Source organism: Callionymus lyra, chromosome 12, assembly GCF_982586985.1.
Source record: "Callionymus lyra chromosome 12, fCalLyr1.hap1.1, whole genome shotgun sequence".
NCBI classification, from domain to species: Eukaryota; Metazoa; Chordata; class Actinopteri; order Syngnathiformes; family Callionymidae; genus Callionymus; species Callionymus lyra.
In genome coordinates, this window is record NC_141829.1 from 11,379,579 (window position 1) to 11,397,549 (window position 17,971).

Sequence of the window (17,971 nt, forward strand, 5' to 3'; positions counted from 1 at the left end):
GCAGTTGTTGTTGTGGTTGTTGTTGATTTTGTTAGTGGTTGCTGTTGTACTGGTAGTTGTTGTTGCTGCTGTGGTCGTTATAGTTGCTGTTGTTGTTGATGTGGTTGTTGTTATAGTTGCTGTTTTAGTGTTGTTTTTTTGTTGTTGTTGTTGTAATAGTTTCTGTTGTAGTGATTGTCATAGTTGCTGTTGTTGTAGTGGTTGTTGTTGTTATAGTTGCTGTTGCTGTTGTAGTGGTTGTTGCTTTTGTAGTGTTTGTTGCTTTTGTAGTGGTTGTTGTTGTTATAGTTGGTGTTGCTGTTGTTGTAGTGGTTTTTGCTTTTGTAAAGGTTGTTGTTGTTATAGTTGGTGTTGTTGTTGTCGTAGTGGTTGTTGTTGTTATAGTTGGTGTTGCTGTTGTAGTGGTTGTTGCTTTTGTAGTGGTTGTTGTTGTTATAGTTGGTGTTGTTGTTGTCGTAGTGGTTGTTGTTGTTATAGTTGGTGTTGGTGTTGTAGAGGTTGTTGCTTTTGTAGTGGTTGTTGCTTTTGTAGTGGTTGTTGTTGTTATAGTTGGTGTTGTTGTTGTCGTAGTGGTTGTTGCTTTTGTAGTGGTTGTTGTTGTTATAGTTGGTGTTGTTGTTGTCGTAGTGGTTGTTGCTTTTGTAGTGGTTGTTGTTGTTATAGTTGGTGTTGCTGTTGTCGTAGTGGTTTTTGCTTTTATAAAGGTTGTTGTTGTTATAGTTGGTGTTGTTGTTGTCGTAGTGGTTGTTGCTTTTGTAGTGGTTGTTGTTGTTATAGTTGGTGTTGTTTTTGTCGTAGTGGTTGTTGCTTTTGTAGTGGTTGTTGTTGTTATAGTTGGTGTTGTTGTTGTCGTAGTGGTTTTTGCTTTTGTAAAGGTTGTTGTTGTTATAGTTGGTGTTGTTGTTGTCGTAGTGGTTGTTGCTTTTGTAGTGGTTGTTGTTGTTATAGTTGGTGTTGTTGTTGTCGTAGTGGTTGTTGCTTTTGTAGTGGTTGTTGTTGTTATAGTTGCTGTTGCTTTTGTAGTGGTTGTTGTTGTTGTTATAGTTGCTGTTGTAGTGATTGTTGTTGTTGTAGTGATTGTTGATGTCGTAGTGGTTGTTGCTTTTGTAGTGGTTGTTGTTGTTATAGTTGCTGTTGCTTTTGTAGTGGTTGTTGTTGTTATAGTTGCTGTTGTAGTGATTGTTGTTGTTGTAGTGATTGTTGTTGTTGTTGTTGTTATAGTTGCTGTTGCTTTTGTAGGGGTTGTTATAGTTGCTGTTGTAGTGATTGTTGTTGTAGTGGTTGTTGTTGTTATAGTTCCTGTTGTTGTAGTGAATGTTGTAGTTGTATTGGTTGTTGTTGTAGTGATTGTTGTTGTTATAGTTGCTGTTGTAGTGATTGTTGTTGTTGAAGTGGTTGTTATAGTTGTAGTTGCTGTTGTAATTCCTATTGTTGTAGTGGTTGTTGTTGTTGTTGTTGTTGTTATAGTTGCAGTTGTTGTTGTAGTGGCTGTTACTGTCATAGTTTGTTTTTGATGTTGTTGTTGATTTTAAAAGAGCACATTCGACAAAGCAGTTTGCACCGTGAAAAAAACGGATTTAAAGGTTTATTCTTGAAAAGTGTGTTTTCTGACCAATAATAATAATAATAAAAACCTCAAAAACTCTATCATATGTTACGGGTGGTAAGGGTCAGCATAAAGAACCCAGTCTGACTACCTAAAAAAAATAATTAATCTTAAAAACATTTTTTTTTAGAAACTCTGTCTTTGTAAAAATCATAACATATGACCATTACGGGCCATGTGTCGGTACAGGACAGGCATGACTCAAGAATGTTTATTTTTTAATTGTTTATAAAATAACTTTTGTATTAAAATCATAATTTTATTTAAAAATGATTTGTGTTAAAAATTAAAATTTGAATAAATATCACGTATCAACATTATTGTTTAAAAAAAATGGATTTATATTTGTTATAAAATTAAAACTAGTATTTTGTCAACATTGTGTTGTTCACAACATTCAGATGTACAGTTTTTGTACCTTTAAATAGAAGTTTAGCCTTTTATATAACTCATGTAATGACCTCAATATATTCTTGAGTTATAAATAATTCCTGAATCAACTGAACTTCTCCAGATGAACGCGCCTCTGGTGTGGAGACTCGAGGAAGGGGTGTCACTCTGACTCTGGACCGTCCCGGGGCAGGACCTCAAGTTTCTGGGGGGAAAAAAACCTTCCGCAGCTCACTTTTGCCAAAGAGAACCTTCGGAAGAGAAGACAAGACTCAACTCCTTCTACACCTTTTATATTTTCTTCACCTTCTCTTCAGTATCATCTGGAGCGAGAATGTCTGGACTGGATCTGGAAGGTTTCAGATCCAACATGGGTGTCGCTGTCTAACGGTTTTTACGCACGACCCGCTCCATGGTTCTGACGCGCGAGAGAATGATCTGAGCCTCGAGGATCCACAACCACAAAGGATTTATTTTATTGATCCTCAACTGTACATGGACTGATCCAGGAATACTTTTTATTCCCGCGGGTGAGTACTTTGTTCAGAACTATGGTGAGGGGTGTGATCCTCAGCCTGCTGGTCCTGTATCTGCTCACATGGACCAGCGAGGCGGACAAACAGACGCATCTCAAGCGGGTCCGGCTGCACCGGAGGGTCCGGCAGGGAAGACCCCTGGAGAGGGACCGACTGGTGGTGCGGACGCGACCCGGATTAGGATCCGCGATCTCGGTGCAGAGCTACAAGGAGGGCGACGATGATCCGGTTCGGAGGAGATCGAACGGGGGTCTGGGGTCACCTGTGGAGAGGATGATGGAAGACGAGGGGGTCCCCGGGGCGAGGGCCCGGGTGGCGCGCGTGCCAGGGGGCGCCGGGTCCCCTAATCTTCTGGCGAGCTTCGCGGGGAAGAACCGGGTCCTGGTGATCTCCGCGCCCCACGAGTCTGACGGATATTACCGCCTGATGATGTCGCTGCTGAAGCCGGACGTTTACTGCGAGCTCGCCGAGAGACACGTGCAGCAGGTCGTCATGTTCCACCAGGAGGGCGAGACCGGCGGGAGGGTGAGACGGATCAGCGCCGAGGGGAAGGTGATGGAGGAGCCGCTGGACACCAACCTCATCCCCAGACTCATGAGCTTCCTCAAGCTGGAGCAAGGTCTGGTTTTTAATGCTGTTTTATGTGACATACGCTCATAGCAACCATGATGTACATGATTTTTTTTAGGAAGATTCCACCCTAGAAAAAGCATATTTAAGTGTAATATTCAAGTATACTTGTTTTCTAAAATTGAAGTACTTGAGGTTTACTTTTGACATCCCTTAGCATAAAGAAGTATATTTAGGTGTACTATGAGTATACTAAAATTGAAGTACTTGAGGTTTACTTTTGACAGCCCTTAGCATAAAGAAGTATATTTAGGTGTACTATGAGTATACTTAAATTGAAGTACTTGAGGTTTACTTTGACATCCCTTTGCAAAAAGAAGTATATGTAAGTGTACTACGACGATACTAAAATTGAAGTACTTGAGGTTTACTTGGACATCCCTTTGCAAAAAGAAGTATATTTAAGTGTACTACGACGATACTAAAATTGAAGTACTTGAGGTTTACTTTGACATCCCTTTTCAAAAAGAAGTATATGTAAGTGTACTACGACGATACTAAAATTGAAGTACTTGAGGTTTACTTTTGACATCCCTTTGCAAAAAGAAGTATATTTAGGTGTACTATGAGTATACTTAAATTGAAGTACTTGAGGTTTACTTTGACATCCCTTAGCATAAAGAAGTATATTTAGGTGTACTATGAGTATACTTAAATTGAAGTACTTGTGGTTTACTTTGACATCCCTTTGCAAAAAGAAGTATATGTAAGTGTATTACGACGATACTAAAATTGAAGTACTTGAGGTTTACTTTGACATCCCTTTGCAAAAAGAAGTATATTTAAGTGTACTACGACGATACTAAAATTGAAGTACTTGAGGTTTACTTTGACATCCCTTTGCAAAAAGAAGTATATGTAAGTGTACTACGAGTATACTAAAATTGAAGTACTTGAGGTTTACTTTGACATCCCTTAGCATAAAGAAGTATATTTAAGTGTTCTACGAGTATACTAAAATTGAAGTACTTGAGGTTTACTTTTGACATCCCTTAGCATAAAGAAGTATATTTAGGTGTACTATGAGTATACTTAAATTGAAGTACTTGAGGTTTACTTTGACATCCCTTTGCAAAAAGAAGTATATGTAAGTGTACTACGACGATACTAAAATTGAAGTTCTTGAGGTTTACTTTTGACATCCCTTTGCAAAAAGAAGTATATTTAAGTGTACTACGACGATACTAAAATTGAAGTACTTGAGGTTTACTTTTGACATCCCTTTGCATAAAGAAGTATATGTAAGTGTACTACGAGTATACTAAAATTGAAGTACTTGAGGTTTACTCTTGACATCCCTTAGCATAAAGAAGTATATTTAGGTGTACTCTGAGTATACTTAAATTGAAGTACTTGAGGTTTACTTTGACATCCCTTAGCATAAAAAAGTATATTTAAGTGTTCTACGAGTATACTAAAATTGAAGTACTTGAGGTTTACTTTTGACATCCCTTTGCATAAAGAAGTATATGTAAGTGTACTACGAGTATACTAAAATTGAAGTACTTGAGGTTTACTTTGACACCCCTTTGCAAAAAGAAGTATATTTAGGTATACTACGAGTATACTAAAATTGAGGTACTTGCAGTTTACTTTTGACATCACTTAGCAAAAAAAAATCTTTATCTCTTTATAAATGTTTACATTGAGTATACTTGTTTCATGCTAACATTGAAGTAGTACACTTTAAGTTTATTTTTGACCCCCATAAACAAATAGAAGTATATTCAAATGTACTATGAGTATACTTGTTTTATACTAAAATTGACATTTATGTTTTACATCCCTTTAGCAAAAATAGGTAAAGTGTTCTAACAGTATAATTATTTGATACTAAAATTAAAGTAGTATAATTCAAGTTTACTTTTGGCATACTATACTTCAAAATAGTACACTGATGTGTACTTATACTTCAGTATACTTTATGAAATGTACTCAAAGGACTGTTCTTTTTATTTGAGTATGCTTTTATAAACTAAGCTGTAGATGGAGAGTGAGCCTAGTGTGTACTGCTAGTATAGAAATGAGTATACTTAAATCTGTAAACTTGAAATTGTATAATTTAGAGCAAGGAAGTATTAAATTAATATACTTCCATTACACTAAAAGTACACATACCTTACTACACTTACCTAAACTTAAGTATACTTGATCAAATGAACTTCATGAATAGTCATTATTGCTCAGGGATGATTGATTATTTCAGGGAGGGTCGATTAAAAGATGGATTTCTAACTTGATCCCGTGTTGACCTTCAGGTAAGTTCGGCATGGTGCTGCTGAAGAAAACCCTGCAGGTGGAAGAGAGGTACCCGTACCCCGTCAGGCTGGAGGCCATGTACGAGGTGATCGACCAGTCGCCCATGAGGAAGGTGGAGAAACTTCGGCAGAAAGGTTTCGTCCAGAAGTGCAAAGCGGCAGGAGTGGAGGGTCAAGTCGAGGAGGGGACGCTGACAGGTGAGATGAATGACCTTGAGATACTAGGAAGTCAAAGTTCTCTCTGATGGTCCTTTGTATCCTCTAGTGGATCGAAGTCCGCCCAAGAAGATTCCCAAAAAAACCACAAAGGTTTTGACCGAAGTAGAAACGACACTCGCATCACGACCCACAACAACTTTGGCGACGACGACAACAACCAAAGCCACGACCACCACGAGACCCCCCACGACCACCACCATCAGAACGACCACCACGAGACGACCAACCACCACCACCAGGGCGCCAACCCGAGCGCCCACCACAGTCCACCTCCTCCCGGCGCCCAGAACCACCCTGGATCCGTACCACCACCAGCCCAGGGAGCGGGAGAGACAGCCGGCGAGGACGACTCCGTCCGGAGACAACAAGACCGACAAGAACAAACAAGGTCGCAAGAACGTCCTGGTGCCCACCACACGCAGACCGTCCAAGGTCAAGCCCAGTAAGAAGAAGAACGGAGCAGAGAAGGTACGTTTAGCTTTACTTTAGCTTTAAAAATGATATTCTTGGTGCAAACATTTGTGTTCATTGAATTTATAATCTTTTAATAACTCATTAGTAGATGTATAAACAAAGTTTTAAACATTTTTTACAACCACCTGCATGACTTTTATGGTTCAAAGCAAAACAGAAAACAATAAAAGAGTACAGCTGATGAAGGGGGAGAGTGATTTTAGAAGAACTAATGGATGAGTATGTAACAAAAATATAAGAAACAACTAATTAAATATAAGAAAAACGAATTAAAAACGAAATAAAATGAAGGCAAACAAAAGTAAAAGAGCAATTTTCATGGTAAATTCAGTTACAGTGCATTTGTATCAAAGATAGAAAAGTACTTTATAAGTGAAATAGAATGATTACTGTTCGTTAAATAAGACGAAATACAACAATTTGAAATGAAAAATTGTATTTTTTAAATTAAAATACTTGGATCTGTCCTTTCAGCAACAACGGGTGATCCCATTGCTGTAATTGATGGGGGTGGAAGAGAATAACCGATAGCTGCAGTCACATTTAACATAGCTTTGACACCTTTTGAAACATCAATCGAATCAATCTTTATTTACTTTATTTTAAAATATGCAACGCAAATAATTGTACGTTTTTGTTCAATGGTGGTTTTACTTGAAAACCCCCCGTTCTTCAGCAGCAAATGGTTGCTCCCGATTTCCCAACTTCACTAAGGCTGTTTTTGTTGCACTTAGTTTGACGTAAACTCTTGAAAATGACAGTGTTGTGCTGACTTAGACGTTCCTTTTGTTTGGGTAATGTTTATTTAAGGATGTTTGCATCATAAGTTATGACTCAATAGAATGTTAAGAGCGTTTTTAAACTGCCAAACACTAGTTTAATGTCGGTTAGCTGTTAGCTATTAGCTAGCTTGTAGCTACAGTAGTTGTTAGCATCTGATGGTAAAAGACATATTTCTCTATAAAGCTTTAGAAATTATTGGATTTATACAGTTTACAATATAATGTTGCTCCCTTTACTTACCATTTTCTTTCTACTTTTGAGTATACTACCCACTTCTTACTATAGTCTTTAAAGTACTTGTTTTAAACTACTTTAATCTGCCTTAAAATACAAACCGAAGGTGGATTAATGCTTATAGCTTCCATTTTAAGTTGCTACAAACTCTTGATGGATTTAAAGCTTTAATCTAACATCTCATCCAAGTTCAAAATGTTCATTTCCACGCAGGTGTTGACCAACGAGTACGAGGACAACTATGAGCCCAGCAGGCCCACGGAGAGCGACCCGGAGGTGCCGGAGATCTCCCCGACCAAGAGACCCAAGGTCAAGCACGACAAGAAGAAGAAAAAGAACGACAAGGCCGCCAAGAAAGCGGAGCGACGGGGAGGGAAGGTTGGGAAGGAGGGCAAGACGGGAGGGAAGAAGAACGGAAAGAAGGCGACGAAGCACCCGGAGAAGGTGGACTTACCCAAGCCCACCAAGAAGCCGACGCCTCCGCCCAAGGGATCCTTGACCTCCTTCCTGGACTACTTTGAGAGCAGGAGGCGTCTGCTGGTGAGATCACACGTTCTGATTGACAGCTACACTTTAATGCATTTATAATAGTTTTTATGAAACTTCTCCCACAAACCAGCAAAAGCCACGTTAGCGAACAAAAAGTCGTTGACTTTATTTATCAGTTAAAACATGGAGCTGTCGACAGAGTTTATCCTTGAAATGATTTGTCGTTTTGACATTTTTTTCAATCTGTTTTGATCGATTGATATTGAGAATAAAGAAGCATCAATAAATCTATCAAAAAAGGTTAAAAAAAACAACAACAATACAACAAATGATAATCAGCGGATTAAACTAAAATATCATTGAATCACTGAAAAAGCAAACAAATTAAATTAATTACTAAATAATAATACAAAAATTAAATAAATTATAATCGACTCGTAAAGTTAAATAAAGAATTTCAATAAAGTTAAAATGAGTTTTAAATTTTAAATTACCTTTAACAACAACCGCTTTATGTTGTCATTTTCTTTTCCACTTCTACTTCGTCAACAACATACGTCAGGATGAATGAATGCGCTCCGTTGTTTGTTTTACTAATAATATGCAGAACCAAAACTGTTTGCTTTTGTTTGTATCAACATTTTTCGGGAATTGTCAAAGACAGCAAGTATTTAGGGCTGAAATAAACTAGGAATGATTCATGTTTAGTTTTGCAAAAACAGATGTTTCTCGTTAACATGTTAAACGATTAGATATTTAACTTTTATGAGTCACAAAACAGATTATTTATATCCAATGTTCTCTTTTAATGACGTTAATATGTAAGATGATGAATCCCTCGCAATTTATTTCGCCGTGAAATTATCGCAGACTTTCTTAAAAAACACCTCAAGACTATTGATCACATTGTGGACGAGTTGAATGTCTTGAATGACTCGTTTTTAAAAAATGTAATCAGGATAAATACATCTTTTAGAATGCATAGTTAAAGTTGTATCGACGTATGTCAGTGAGTTTCCACATCTGGATACGAAGAACGATGAAAAAGTTCCTGTGAAAATGGATTCATGGAAACGTTCTCAATTGGCACTGAAGCGTTTTATGAACTATAATAAACTGATTTATCCTCCAACAATCTGACAGCGGCTGCAGCTGTGCTCAGACTCTGTCGGACTAACCTATCTCTGCACGTCATTTGTTAGTTTCTGGGAGGAAATGGGATCAAACGGGCTCGTGTAAACATCGACTCCGCCTTGTGAATGTGACCCACTCTGACCCGCTGGTCTTCTGCTGCAGCTGATCACGTCGCCCGGTGAGGATCATCGCATGTATACCCAGCAGAGGGACGAGTACTTGGAGGCTGTGTGCGAGATGGCCATCAGGAAGGTCTCCATCATCACCATCTTCGGCTCCCTGACCAACTCCACCATGAAAATTGACCACTACCAGCTCGGTGAGTCTTTAACGGTTTCACATCTGGTTACAAAGTCACACTTAATTCTATTATTTGTGTTTATTATATTTGTATTTATATGTATATTAAGGCTGTGTATTGGCAAGAATTTGGCGATGATACGTATCACGATACAGGGGCAACGATACCAAATATAGTTATATTGTAGTAACAAGGATATATTTGTAGTATTTTGAGTACTTCACTCTGGTGTTCCAGACCACATGACTCTTGACGAAGTCGTAACTGCTTTCATTTGTTTTGAAACCAAAATATGTCCAAACATCAGCTTTAAAAGCTGCTGGAGTCGACTGTATCCTCTTGTCCTCAGTCATCGCCAGGATCTTACAGGATGTATTCACTGCTACCATCTAGTGGCGGATTTTTAATTGCAACACAAAAATGGAACGCCGTAAATATTTCCATGTTATTTCTAAATTAAAAAAAAATAATTTAGGTGCAAATAACTATTACTTAATTACTGACTTATTTTACACACACTTTTACTTTAGCTTTAAAAGCTGCTGGAGTCAAATGTATCCTCTAATCCTCAGCCATCGCCGGGATCTCAAAGGATTTCATTGCTCCTTTAGCTGTGGAGGATGCAATGACTGCTGACATCTAGTGGCTGGAGGCTTAATTGCAACACAAACAATTAACAAATGATGCAAATATTTTCCGTTTATTGTAAATAACAAATCAAGTTATTTTATTTTATACAAAATCTATCTAAATATAAACCGTAAAGGAGAAAAGGAAAAGGAAGGTAAAAAAAATTGATACAGTGCTGTTGAATATATAATGTATTGTGAAAGAAAAAAATATTACGATATTCAAGTTTATCGGTATTTTCTTAACAAACTAATGTATACACACAAAAACATTATCTTCCTCTTTCTCTCAATCCCATTGTTTAATATCGAGTAATGTAGTTTTTGTTCAACCAAATGTGTGTTTGATGATAACAGGTTCAAGAACGCTTCACAAATAATAATTTCTACCAAAAGAAAGAGAAAAAAGCAACAATACAATATATATCTTCAGGTTTTCTTCTCACAGTGGTTTGCGTGAACATCAGTCCTGATGACCACAGAGGCTGGAATTTGTAAAGAGTTTGCTGTGCAACATAAGGCGTACTTGTGATGGGGGAGGGGAAGAACACTGAACCAACTCATCTTCAACAAGTGCTCCAATCCTGCCTTCAAAACTCAACCAATAGTTTCACCGTCGGTGTTCCGACCGAAATAGAGCAAAGTATGTGCCTCGGCGGATAATTAAAGATGGTTTGGTTTCTTGAGATGGAGACTTACATCTTTGGGCGTTGGTTCTGTTTTAGCTGGCACTGGGCCCAAACATGCAGCTTGTTGAAATCATGGCCGGAGCGTGAGTCTGCGAAAAAAAAGGAAAGAGTCATTGACTTTTCCTTTTATTATCACTGCAAAACTTGCTTGTTAAGTACACTATTTTTATTTTTTTATTTTAGTGCTCGTGAGACTGAACATCAAAGTAATTAATGTTCATTTTGATATGGGGATGATGAATATTTATACTATTATCCAAAGAATTTCAATAAGTATGAAGGGATTTGATTGTGGTTTAAAAAGGAGGACAAAGGCATAGTTGATCAAAAGAGATTGAGTCGCAAGAATTAAATTTAAAAAAAAGTATTTTGAAAGACAGTTTGGGAAGTACACATGGCCCCAAACCTCAACTAATTTTGGCTCCTTGTGGGACTTTTAATGCTTTTTTTATGGTTTTGCACTAATTTGTGGCTTTCAAATTGTGCCGAGTTACTATTAAAGGTAAAATAAATCAGGCCCTCAGCTAGTTTTGGAATGCTTATTTAAATGTTGGCTTAATTTTCGTAGTTTATTTCAGTCACATGATGTTTTGACATTTCATTAAAACATCCGGATTGTGTTTGAATTCAGTCTTAAATGCAACATTTTACTAACTGGGGGAGTGAGTACATGTTACACAATAGGGGTGTGTATCTGCAGGAAGATGGTGATACGATACATATCATGATACAATATATTGTTATATATCATGATACTGTAGTAACAAGGATATATTTGTAGTATTATCGAGTACTTGACTACTTGGTGTTGCAGAATTTACAGACCACATGACTCTTGACGAAGTCGTCACATTTGTTTTGAAACCAAAATATGTCCAAACATCAGCTTAAGTCGACTGTATCCTCTCGTCCTCAGTCATCGGCAAGATGTTCTTTATCTGTGACAGACGTAATGTTCCGCCATCTAGTGGTCAGAAGTTTAAACGCTGCAAATATTTGCATGTTAATTGTGGATGCAGAGATGTTTAATATCGATACAGAAACTTAAAAAAATATTGCGATATGGATCGATAGATAAACTTTATTTATCGCTCTGGAGGTCTCCTTCGGTAAAATCGTTTTTTTGTTTTGTTTAAGTGTATTGATATTTTCTTACACCCTTATTACACCCTGGTGATTTAAGACACTTTACAGCTTGATTGTCACGAATTTTTTCCCCCAAAAGACCACAAGACACTTGTGACACACTGTTGTCTGACGATGTGTTTTATAGTAACATGTTCCTAAACTGATCCGCCAAACCACTTACTCCTGCTTCGACTCACATTTTACGACCGTCTTCATGTTGGAAGTTCGTTCAATGTGTGTTTAAAAATACACTTTTACAGTGTGTCGCACCTTTTATTTGGACGTCTTATCCAGTTTCTCTTATAGTCCTGGGATGACATCACACTCACTCCCACTTGTGGCTGTATTTTTGTTTCCACTTACTGGCCAGAGGACGAGGCTGGAGTGAAAGACTTGTACATAGACGACTGGATCTTAGTGTCGGCCTCCCACGGTTCACCATGACCTCATACTTGGCCCCTTTTCTAGGGGTTTTAGAGGAAACCTGATGATTGTACATTAAGTGTTTGAAGCTTATAATGGACCTCATGTTTGTAGCTTACATACACACACACACATACACACACACACACACTTAAATACATTCCCTCTGGTCTATATTAATGCCAGCTACGTTTAATTTCTCCATCTCCGCGGAACAAAAGCGTCTCTTTGTTCTTCCCTCTCTCCGCATGTTTCTACATCGAGAGCTGGAATAAGATGAATAAGCATTTTCTAAGCATGACTCATGGAAACATTCCCGGCGAGCGCACAGCTGGAGATCTCTTAAACATTGTTTTCAACGGGGAAAACGTGTTTTAAATCGTGTCGGAAGGTCGGCGTGGTTTTCTCTCCCACGGTTCCGAGTTGGAATGATTTACGTCGTGAATGGACGTCGAAGAATGTTCAGGAGTTTTAACTCTCAACGAGGCTCTGAAGTGTTAATAAACAGACCTTGATTTATTTGGCTAACACGGCGAAGATTTTAGCTCGTTGACGAAACTTTAGCGTTAGTGACGTTTGTACTGATCCTGTGAATACCTTTTTATTACTGAGGGAATTCAAAATGTTTTGTCCGAGTTACTTTTTCACAAATGAGGGTCAACTAGGACTGGGTATGGAACCCACGCCATGCAAAATGCTTCGGTTGAACCGAGTATTGAAAAGTACTACTCTTTTCTGCCAGGTTTTGGTACCAATGCGTGATCAAAACTTTATAAAGTGAACATTTTCCTGAAGAAAAAATAAAACATTGAATGTCAGATTGATTTGTCACTTGTTAGCAAGTGTTGTATTGCATTGAAAATTACTCCCTTTTTTATTTTTTCAAGTAACTTTCAAGTTCTGATTGACATTTTCTAGCATCAATGCAGCAAAGACTCAAAATAGTCTTTAACAGAAACAAACTACAAATGTGTTTAGATGGGTCTTGTGTTTAATAACTAGTTGGCGTTAGTGTTGGATGTATTTGTGTGTCAGAGTAGTCTTCTACGAAAGGTGTTCGAGTGTTTTATGAAGTGAACTCGTTGACATTTCATTGGTCATGTTTTGAGACAAACGTATCATCATCACTGTTGTTTCACGAATGGTTTAAAACGTCACATGGACACAGACTCTTTATCCAAGAATCCAGACAGTTGAAGCTGTCTCAGTAAAATATACACATTATAGGACATATTTTCTTTAGTCAAGGGGTCTCCAAACCTTTTCCTATGAGGGCCTCATAACTTCGATCTTCTCTGAGGTGGGCCCGGGTCTGTTTGTAACAGAAATAGTGTGACGATGGCAGAGGTAGCTCAATGTAGAAATGTATTGTTTTACAGAAAACAGAAACACAAGGGAACACAATCTGTACCAAACTATTGTAATCCAGGAGTAACAAATGTCTTTCCTTTAACCTCAGTTCAACTGGAAGTCTCATCTCATCTCAATCTATCATTTCTGACGTTTTTTTCTTAAACATTGGCACCTTTATGAGTCACTAAAATAACATTAATTTTGATTTGAGCAAACTGTCAAGTGGGCCACATAAGATGAGTTACGATGGTCTAGAGAGTTTGACATGTGTCGAGAGCATTATTGATCGTACAGATAATCCGACCATGATGTAGACTCATCACTCTTTGTCTTCACTTGGGGAAGACATTCAGAGATGTTTTCTTTGAGGCTTTCTAGAGAGAAAAGAGGCTTCGGGCCATTTTTGTAACAGTATTTCTTGATGTCTTTGAAGAACAACAACCTCTTTCCAAGAAAAACTCCCTGTTTTTCCTCACATATCTTGCATAGGACTCAGTTAAGAAGACAATAACTATCCATCACATGGAGACTTTTGGGTCATTTTTGTCATAAGTTGTTCGTCTTCATTAAAACTCTAAACTCTAAAAAGGCCTTGAAGTTCCACCATTGTAGGCTCTCATTGTTCTGAAGGTCCATCCCAGCAGGTCCTACAAAAACATGACCCCCCACCCTCCACTGATGTAAAAACATGACCCTTGACCCCAGCCTGAGAATCATCTCTTGTGTCTCCAGAGCACGACAGGCCCATGAAAGGTCTTCGTCAGGAGGACCTGGTCAACCAGGATCTGATCACGGGGCTCAGGAAGGAGTTCGGAATGACGCACGACGACTTCTTCATGGTCCTCACGGACACGGACATGAGGGTCAAGGTAAGAACGGCGACCTCGAACGACCTCTGTTGAGAGACCACGTTCCGAAAACGATTCGATCAATCTTCAAGTGAATCTTCGATGGATTCATGACTAGAACAAACATCTGTGTTGACACTCGTCTCCTAAATGAAGCTCCATGTTGGTCTCATCTCTGCTGGTTATTTAAAGCTTCTCCAGCCAAACACCATCACCGTCCTCTCCTCTTTGAAGACCGCTGACCTTTCCCTTTCAGCACACCGGCGGCACCAAAACACACTTGTGTGTGTGTGTGTGTGTAAACCAGGTTGTTTTTGGAGCGGCCCATCAAAGAGGCTAGTGTTCACTCGTGTGCTGACACAGGCAGCGAGCGCACCAGGGCGAGTGGTGTGAAAGTTGTCCAAGCAAATGAAAAATGATTTCCTACGTCCACGCCAGACGACGACCGCGAGGATATGTACGAGAAGAAAAAAAAAAACCGTGAAAGGACGAACATAGAGACGTGGAAATTCATCTTAAATCCATGTTCCCTCCATCATGAGTCCAGTTGGTTTGACCTTGACATGTCCGACTACATCAGTGTCGTCAGAGTATTGGAAAGTTGAATTTAACACTTCAAATGTTGAAACTTTATTTAATTAAATAATTCAATTAGATCATTCAAGTCAATTTTTTATTTATTTTTTATCATTTTATATTCTGGTGAAAAAACAAACATTTCTTAGTTCAATTTTCTTTAATTTGTAGCCTTTTAAATTAAATATTTAAAAAGTTGGTTTAATATAAAAGTGCCATCATGAGGAATTGACGCACCAGTGCGTTAACTTGGTCACATGATCGTCTCTGTGTCGCGTGATTGGCTGAATGTTCCCTTGAGCAGCTCAGTGCGTTCTTGGTATTGTCTGCTTTTATTATACCAACATTTTTATATTGAATTTAAAAGGCTATGAATAATAACATATTGAATTAAGAAAATTATATATATTAAAACAAAAAAAGGATTTAGACTATCAAACTCTGAAAATGTACTTAACTTTTAAGTACATTTAAAATAATTTAACTCTGCAGCAAGAATTCTGAGCCGCTCTAGTAGAAGAACTCACATTTCTCCGATCCTTAAAACTCTTCACTGGCTGCCAGTTTCTTTCAGGATCAACTTTAAAATTCTGGTTCTTACTTTCAGATCTATTTATGGTCAGACCTTCCATCAGTGATCTGATCCAGCCTTACACCCCAGCTCGGGCTCTGAGGTCTGTGGATCAGAATCTACTGATGGTTCCTGAACACGGTTCAGGACCAGAGGAGAGAAATCCTTCCAGACTGTTGCTTTGGAACGATCTTCCTCTGTGTTTGATGATCTACTGACTCCTTCAAGAAACATCTTAAGACGTTTTTATTTGTTCAGGCTTTTCCTTGATTTTCTGGAACTCCTGTTGTGTTATCAGTTTTATCTTGACCTTTAAAGTATATACTTTATTGAATATTGTTTTGATTGTTTAAGCGCTTTGTGACCCTGGTCTGGAAAAGCGCTCTATAAATAAAAATGACTTACTTACTTACTTATTCGTCAGCAATCCTACGAGGTCCCGATCGCCATGAAGGCCGTGTTCAACTCCATCGACACCTTCTCCTCGCGCATCCGAGAGATGGAGCAGCAGAAGCGCGACGGCGTCGCCTGCAAGAAGGAGGACAAGCCCAGATCCCTGGAGCACTTCCTGTCCAGGTGAGTCGCCGGGAAACCAACTCCGGGATCTGAAGCGTCCTGGTTGCCGGTTCGACCCTGAACTCTCGTGTTTGGTCGCAGGTTCCGCTGGAGACGTCGACTCTTCATCATCTCTGCGGCCAACGACGAGGACTGGGCCTACCAGCAGCAGCTGTTCGCCCTCGGCAGCCAGGCCTGCAACCTGGGTGAGGAAGAGTCACTTTAGGAGAAGAACTGTTGATGATTCAAAACTGGCTTCAGTGTCCGTGAATTACTGTTCAATATATCAGTGTCGTCAGAATATTCAACAGTTGAATTGAAATATTCAAACTATTTTTTTAAATTTTTAATGTAGTTTCAACATTTTAAATGTTCAGTTCAATATTCTGATGACACTGAAATACTATAAATGACCTATTTTACAAAAATTAACTCTCGAAAATATGAACAGAATCCATAGGAATTTTCAGAACAATTTTGATCGGTGGTCGAGGAACAGATCAGTCAATTTCAATGCTGAATGCCATCTGGATCCACCTCTCAATTGAAGGATTGGTTACTCTGTGAGGTGCAACAAGAGTTGTTCTTGCTGACATGTGTGTGTGTTGTGCAGGCGGGTTCCAAAACGATATACATCAAATGTAGGGCAGTAATGTTGGGTCATTGTATGGTTGTAGATGAGCTGCTTGGCAGAGGTCTTTGCTCTCTTAGTGCTTTTCTAATTATTTTAGTAAATCAATGACATTTGTTCTTCTGATCATTGTGGTTCAAACCAGCTAAATAACCAAAGTTGTGTTAGAATGTTTCTGGGTCTGACCCGGTCCCGGAGGATCTGGGTCAGTTTTTTTCTCCTTGTTTACTTCGGCGTCGAACCACAGACTCTCTGCTGCTGCAATTTCCTCTTTCCTGTCGTCAGAGACAAACATGTCAACAGACGACTTCACTTCCTGCCAACGCCTGAAGGAGGCGCTTGTTCATCACTGGATATTAAAAGAAATGTGTCCAGAGATTTGTTTGTTTGTTTTTAGTTCGTCGACTTCCTCTCCAGACCCCTGTGGTCATAATGTTGTTGCTCTGTTTATGACCTTTGACCTGAAGAACAACTGGCTCTGGTCGTCACTCGTTGAATACAGTCTGGGAATTTAAAAAAGACTTGATGAGGAAAAAATGCACATTTTAAGTCTTGAGAAATCTACAAAACATGACTTTTATTTTAGACAATCATTCTATCTTTGCTCGATGAATAATGCCTGTGACCTATTAAGTAACAACTGTGAAAGGGGAGGAGCTTGTGTGCAGAAGTCTAGGGATGCCTCAGGAGATGCTGAAAGGGTTGATGGGAAAATCTGCTTCAGATGATCCAGAACTCATTACAACTCGAAGTGAAACCAGAACTCTGGTTCTGACTGAAGTCCGGCTTTGTGCTTGTTCTGTTGCCACGGCGACCGCAGGTCTGAGACACATCGCAGTCCTGAAGCTGGTGGGCACGGACCTGCTGGACATGGGCGGATCCCTGGAGCTGTACCCCATCAACGGTGAGTGAGCGAGTCTCGGGTTCTGGTGCGAGTCTCTCACGGGGTTTTCTCCTCGCAGGAAGCGCCACGGTGGAGCGAGAAGGTATGTCGGGAAGTCTGGTCAAGGACATGAGGAACTACTTCCAGATCAGCCCGGAGTACTTCTCCATGCTGCTGGTGGGGAAGGACGGCAACGTGAAGTCCTGGTACCCGTCCCCCATGTGGTCCATGGCCATCATCTACGACCTGGTGGACTCCATGCAGCTGCGCCGGCAGGAGATGGCCATCCAGCAGTCGCTGGGCATGCGCTGCCCCGAGGACGAGTACGGCGGCTACGGGTACCACCAGCACGGCTACGACCACGGGTACCACCAGGGTTACTGAGGACCGGACCGCCTCCTTACGTAGCACTTAGTGGAGCCTCCAGAACCTCCTCTCAGCGAGGAGACCCCGTTAGTGTCCGGATGATTCCAGTCGCTCTCGACATCCCAGGGTTGTAGATAAAATGACTTTTGTTGTATTTATTAGACTTTGATGGTCATCGAGTGTCACGTTTTATATTTATAATCTATGGTGACTAATAAAAACATTACGACCAGATGTATCGAACCGAGATCATTTTGACGCAACA

General features: G+C 39.5%; 1 protein-coding gene across 1 annotated transcript; it reads left to right on the forward strand.

The window, feature by feature from the left end:
- The first annotated feature begins 2,170 nt into the window (after positions 1 to 2,170).
- On the forward strand, positions 2,171 to 17,940 carry ccdc80 (coiled-coil domain containing 80). The gene is made up of 10 exons (XM_087804321.1): positions 2,171 to 3,151; positions 5,421 to 5,618; positions 5,686 to 6,107; positions 7,344 to 7,670; positions 8,916 to 9,072; positions 14,009 to 14,145; positions 15,696 to 15,847; positions 15,929 to 16,032; positions 17,278 to 17,361; positions 17,420 to 17,940. The coding sequence occupies exons 1-10, from the start codon at positions 2,548 to 2,550 to the stop codon at positions 17,722 to 17,724; spliced, it is 2,490 nt and encodes an 829-aa protein (XP_087660447.1). The 5' UTR covers positions 2,171 to 2,547; the 3' UTR covers positions 17,725 to 17,940.
- The last annotated feature ends 31 nt before the right edge of the window (positions 17,941 to 17,971 follow it).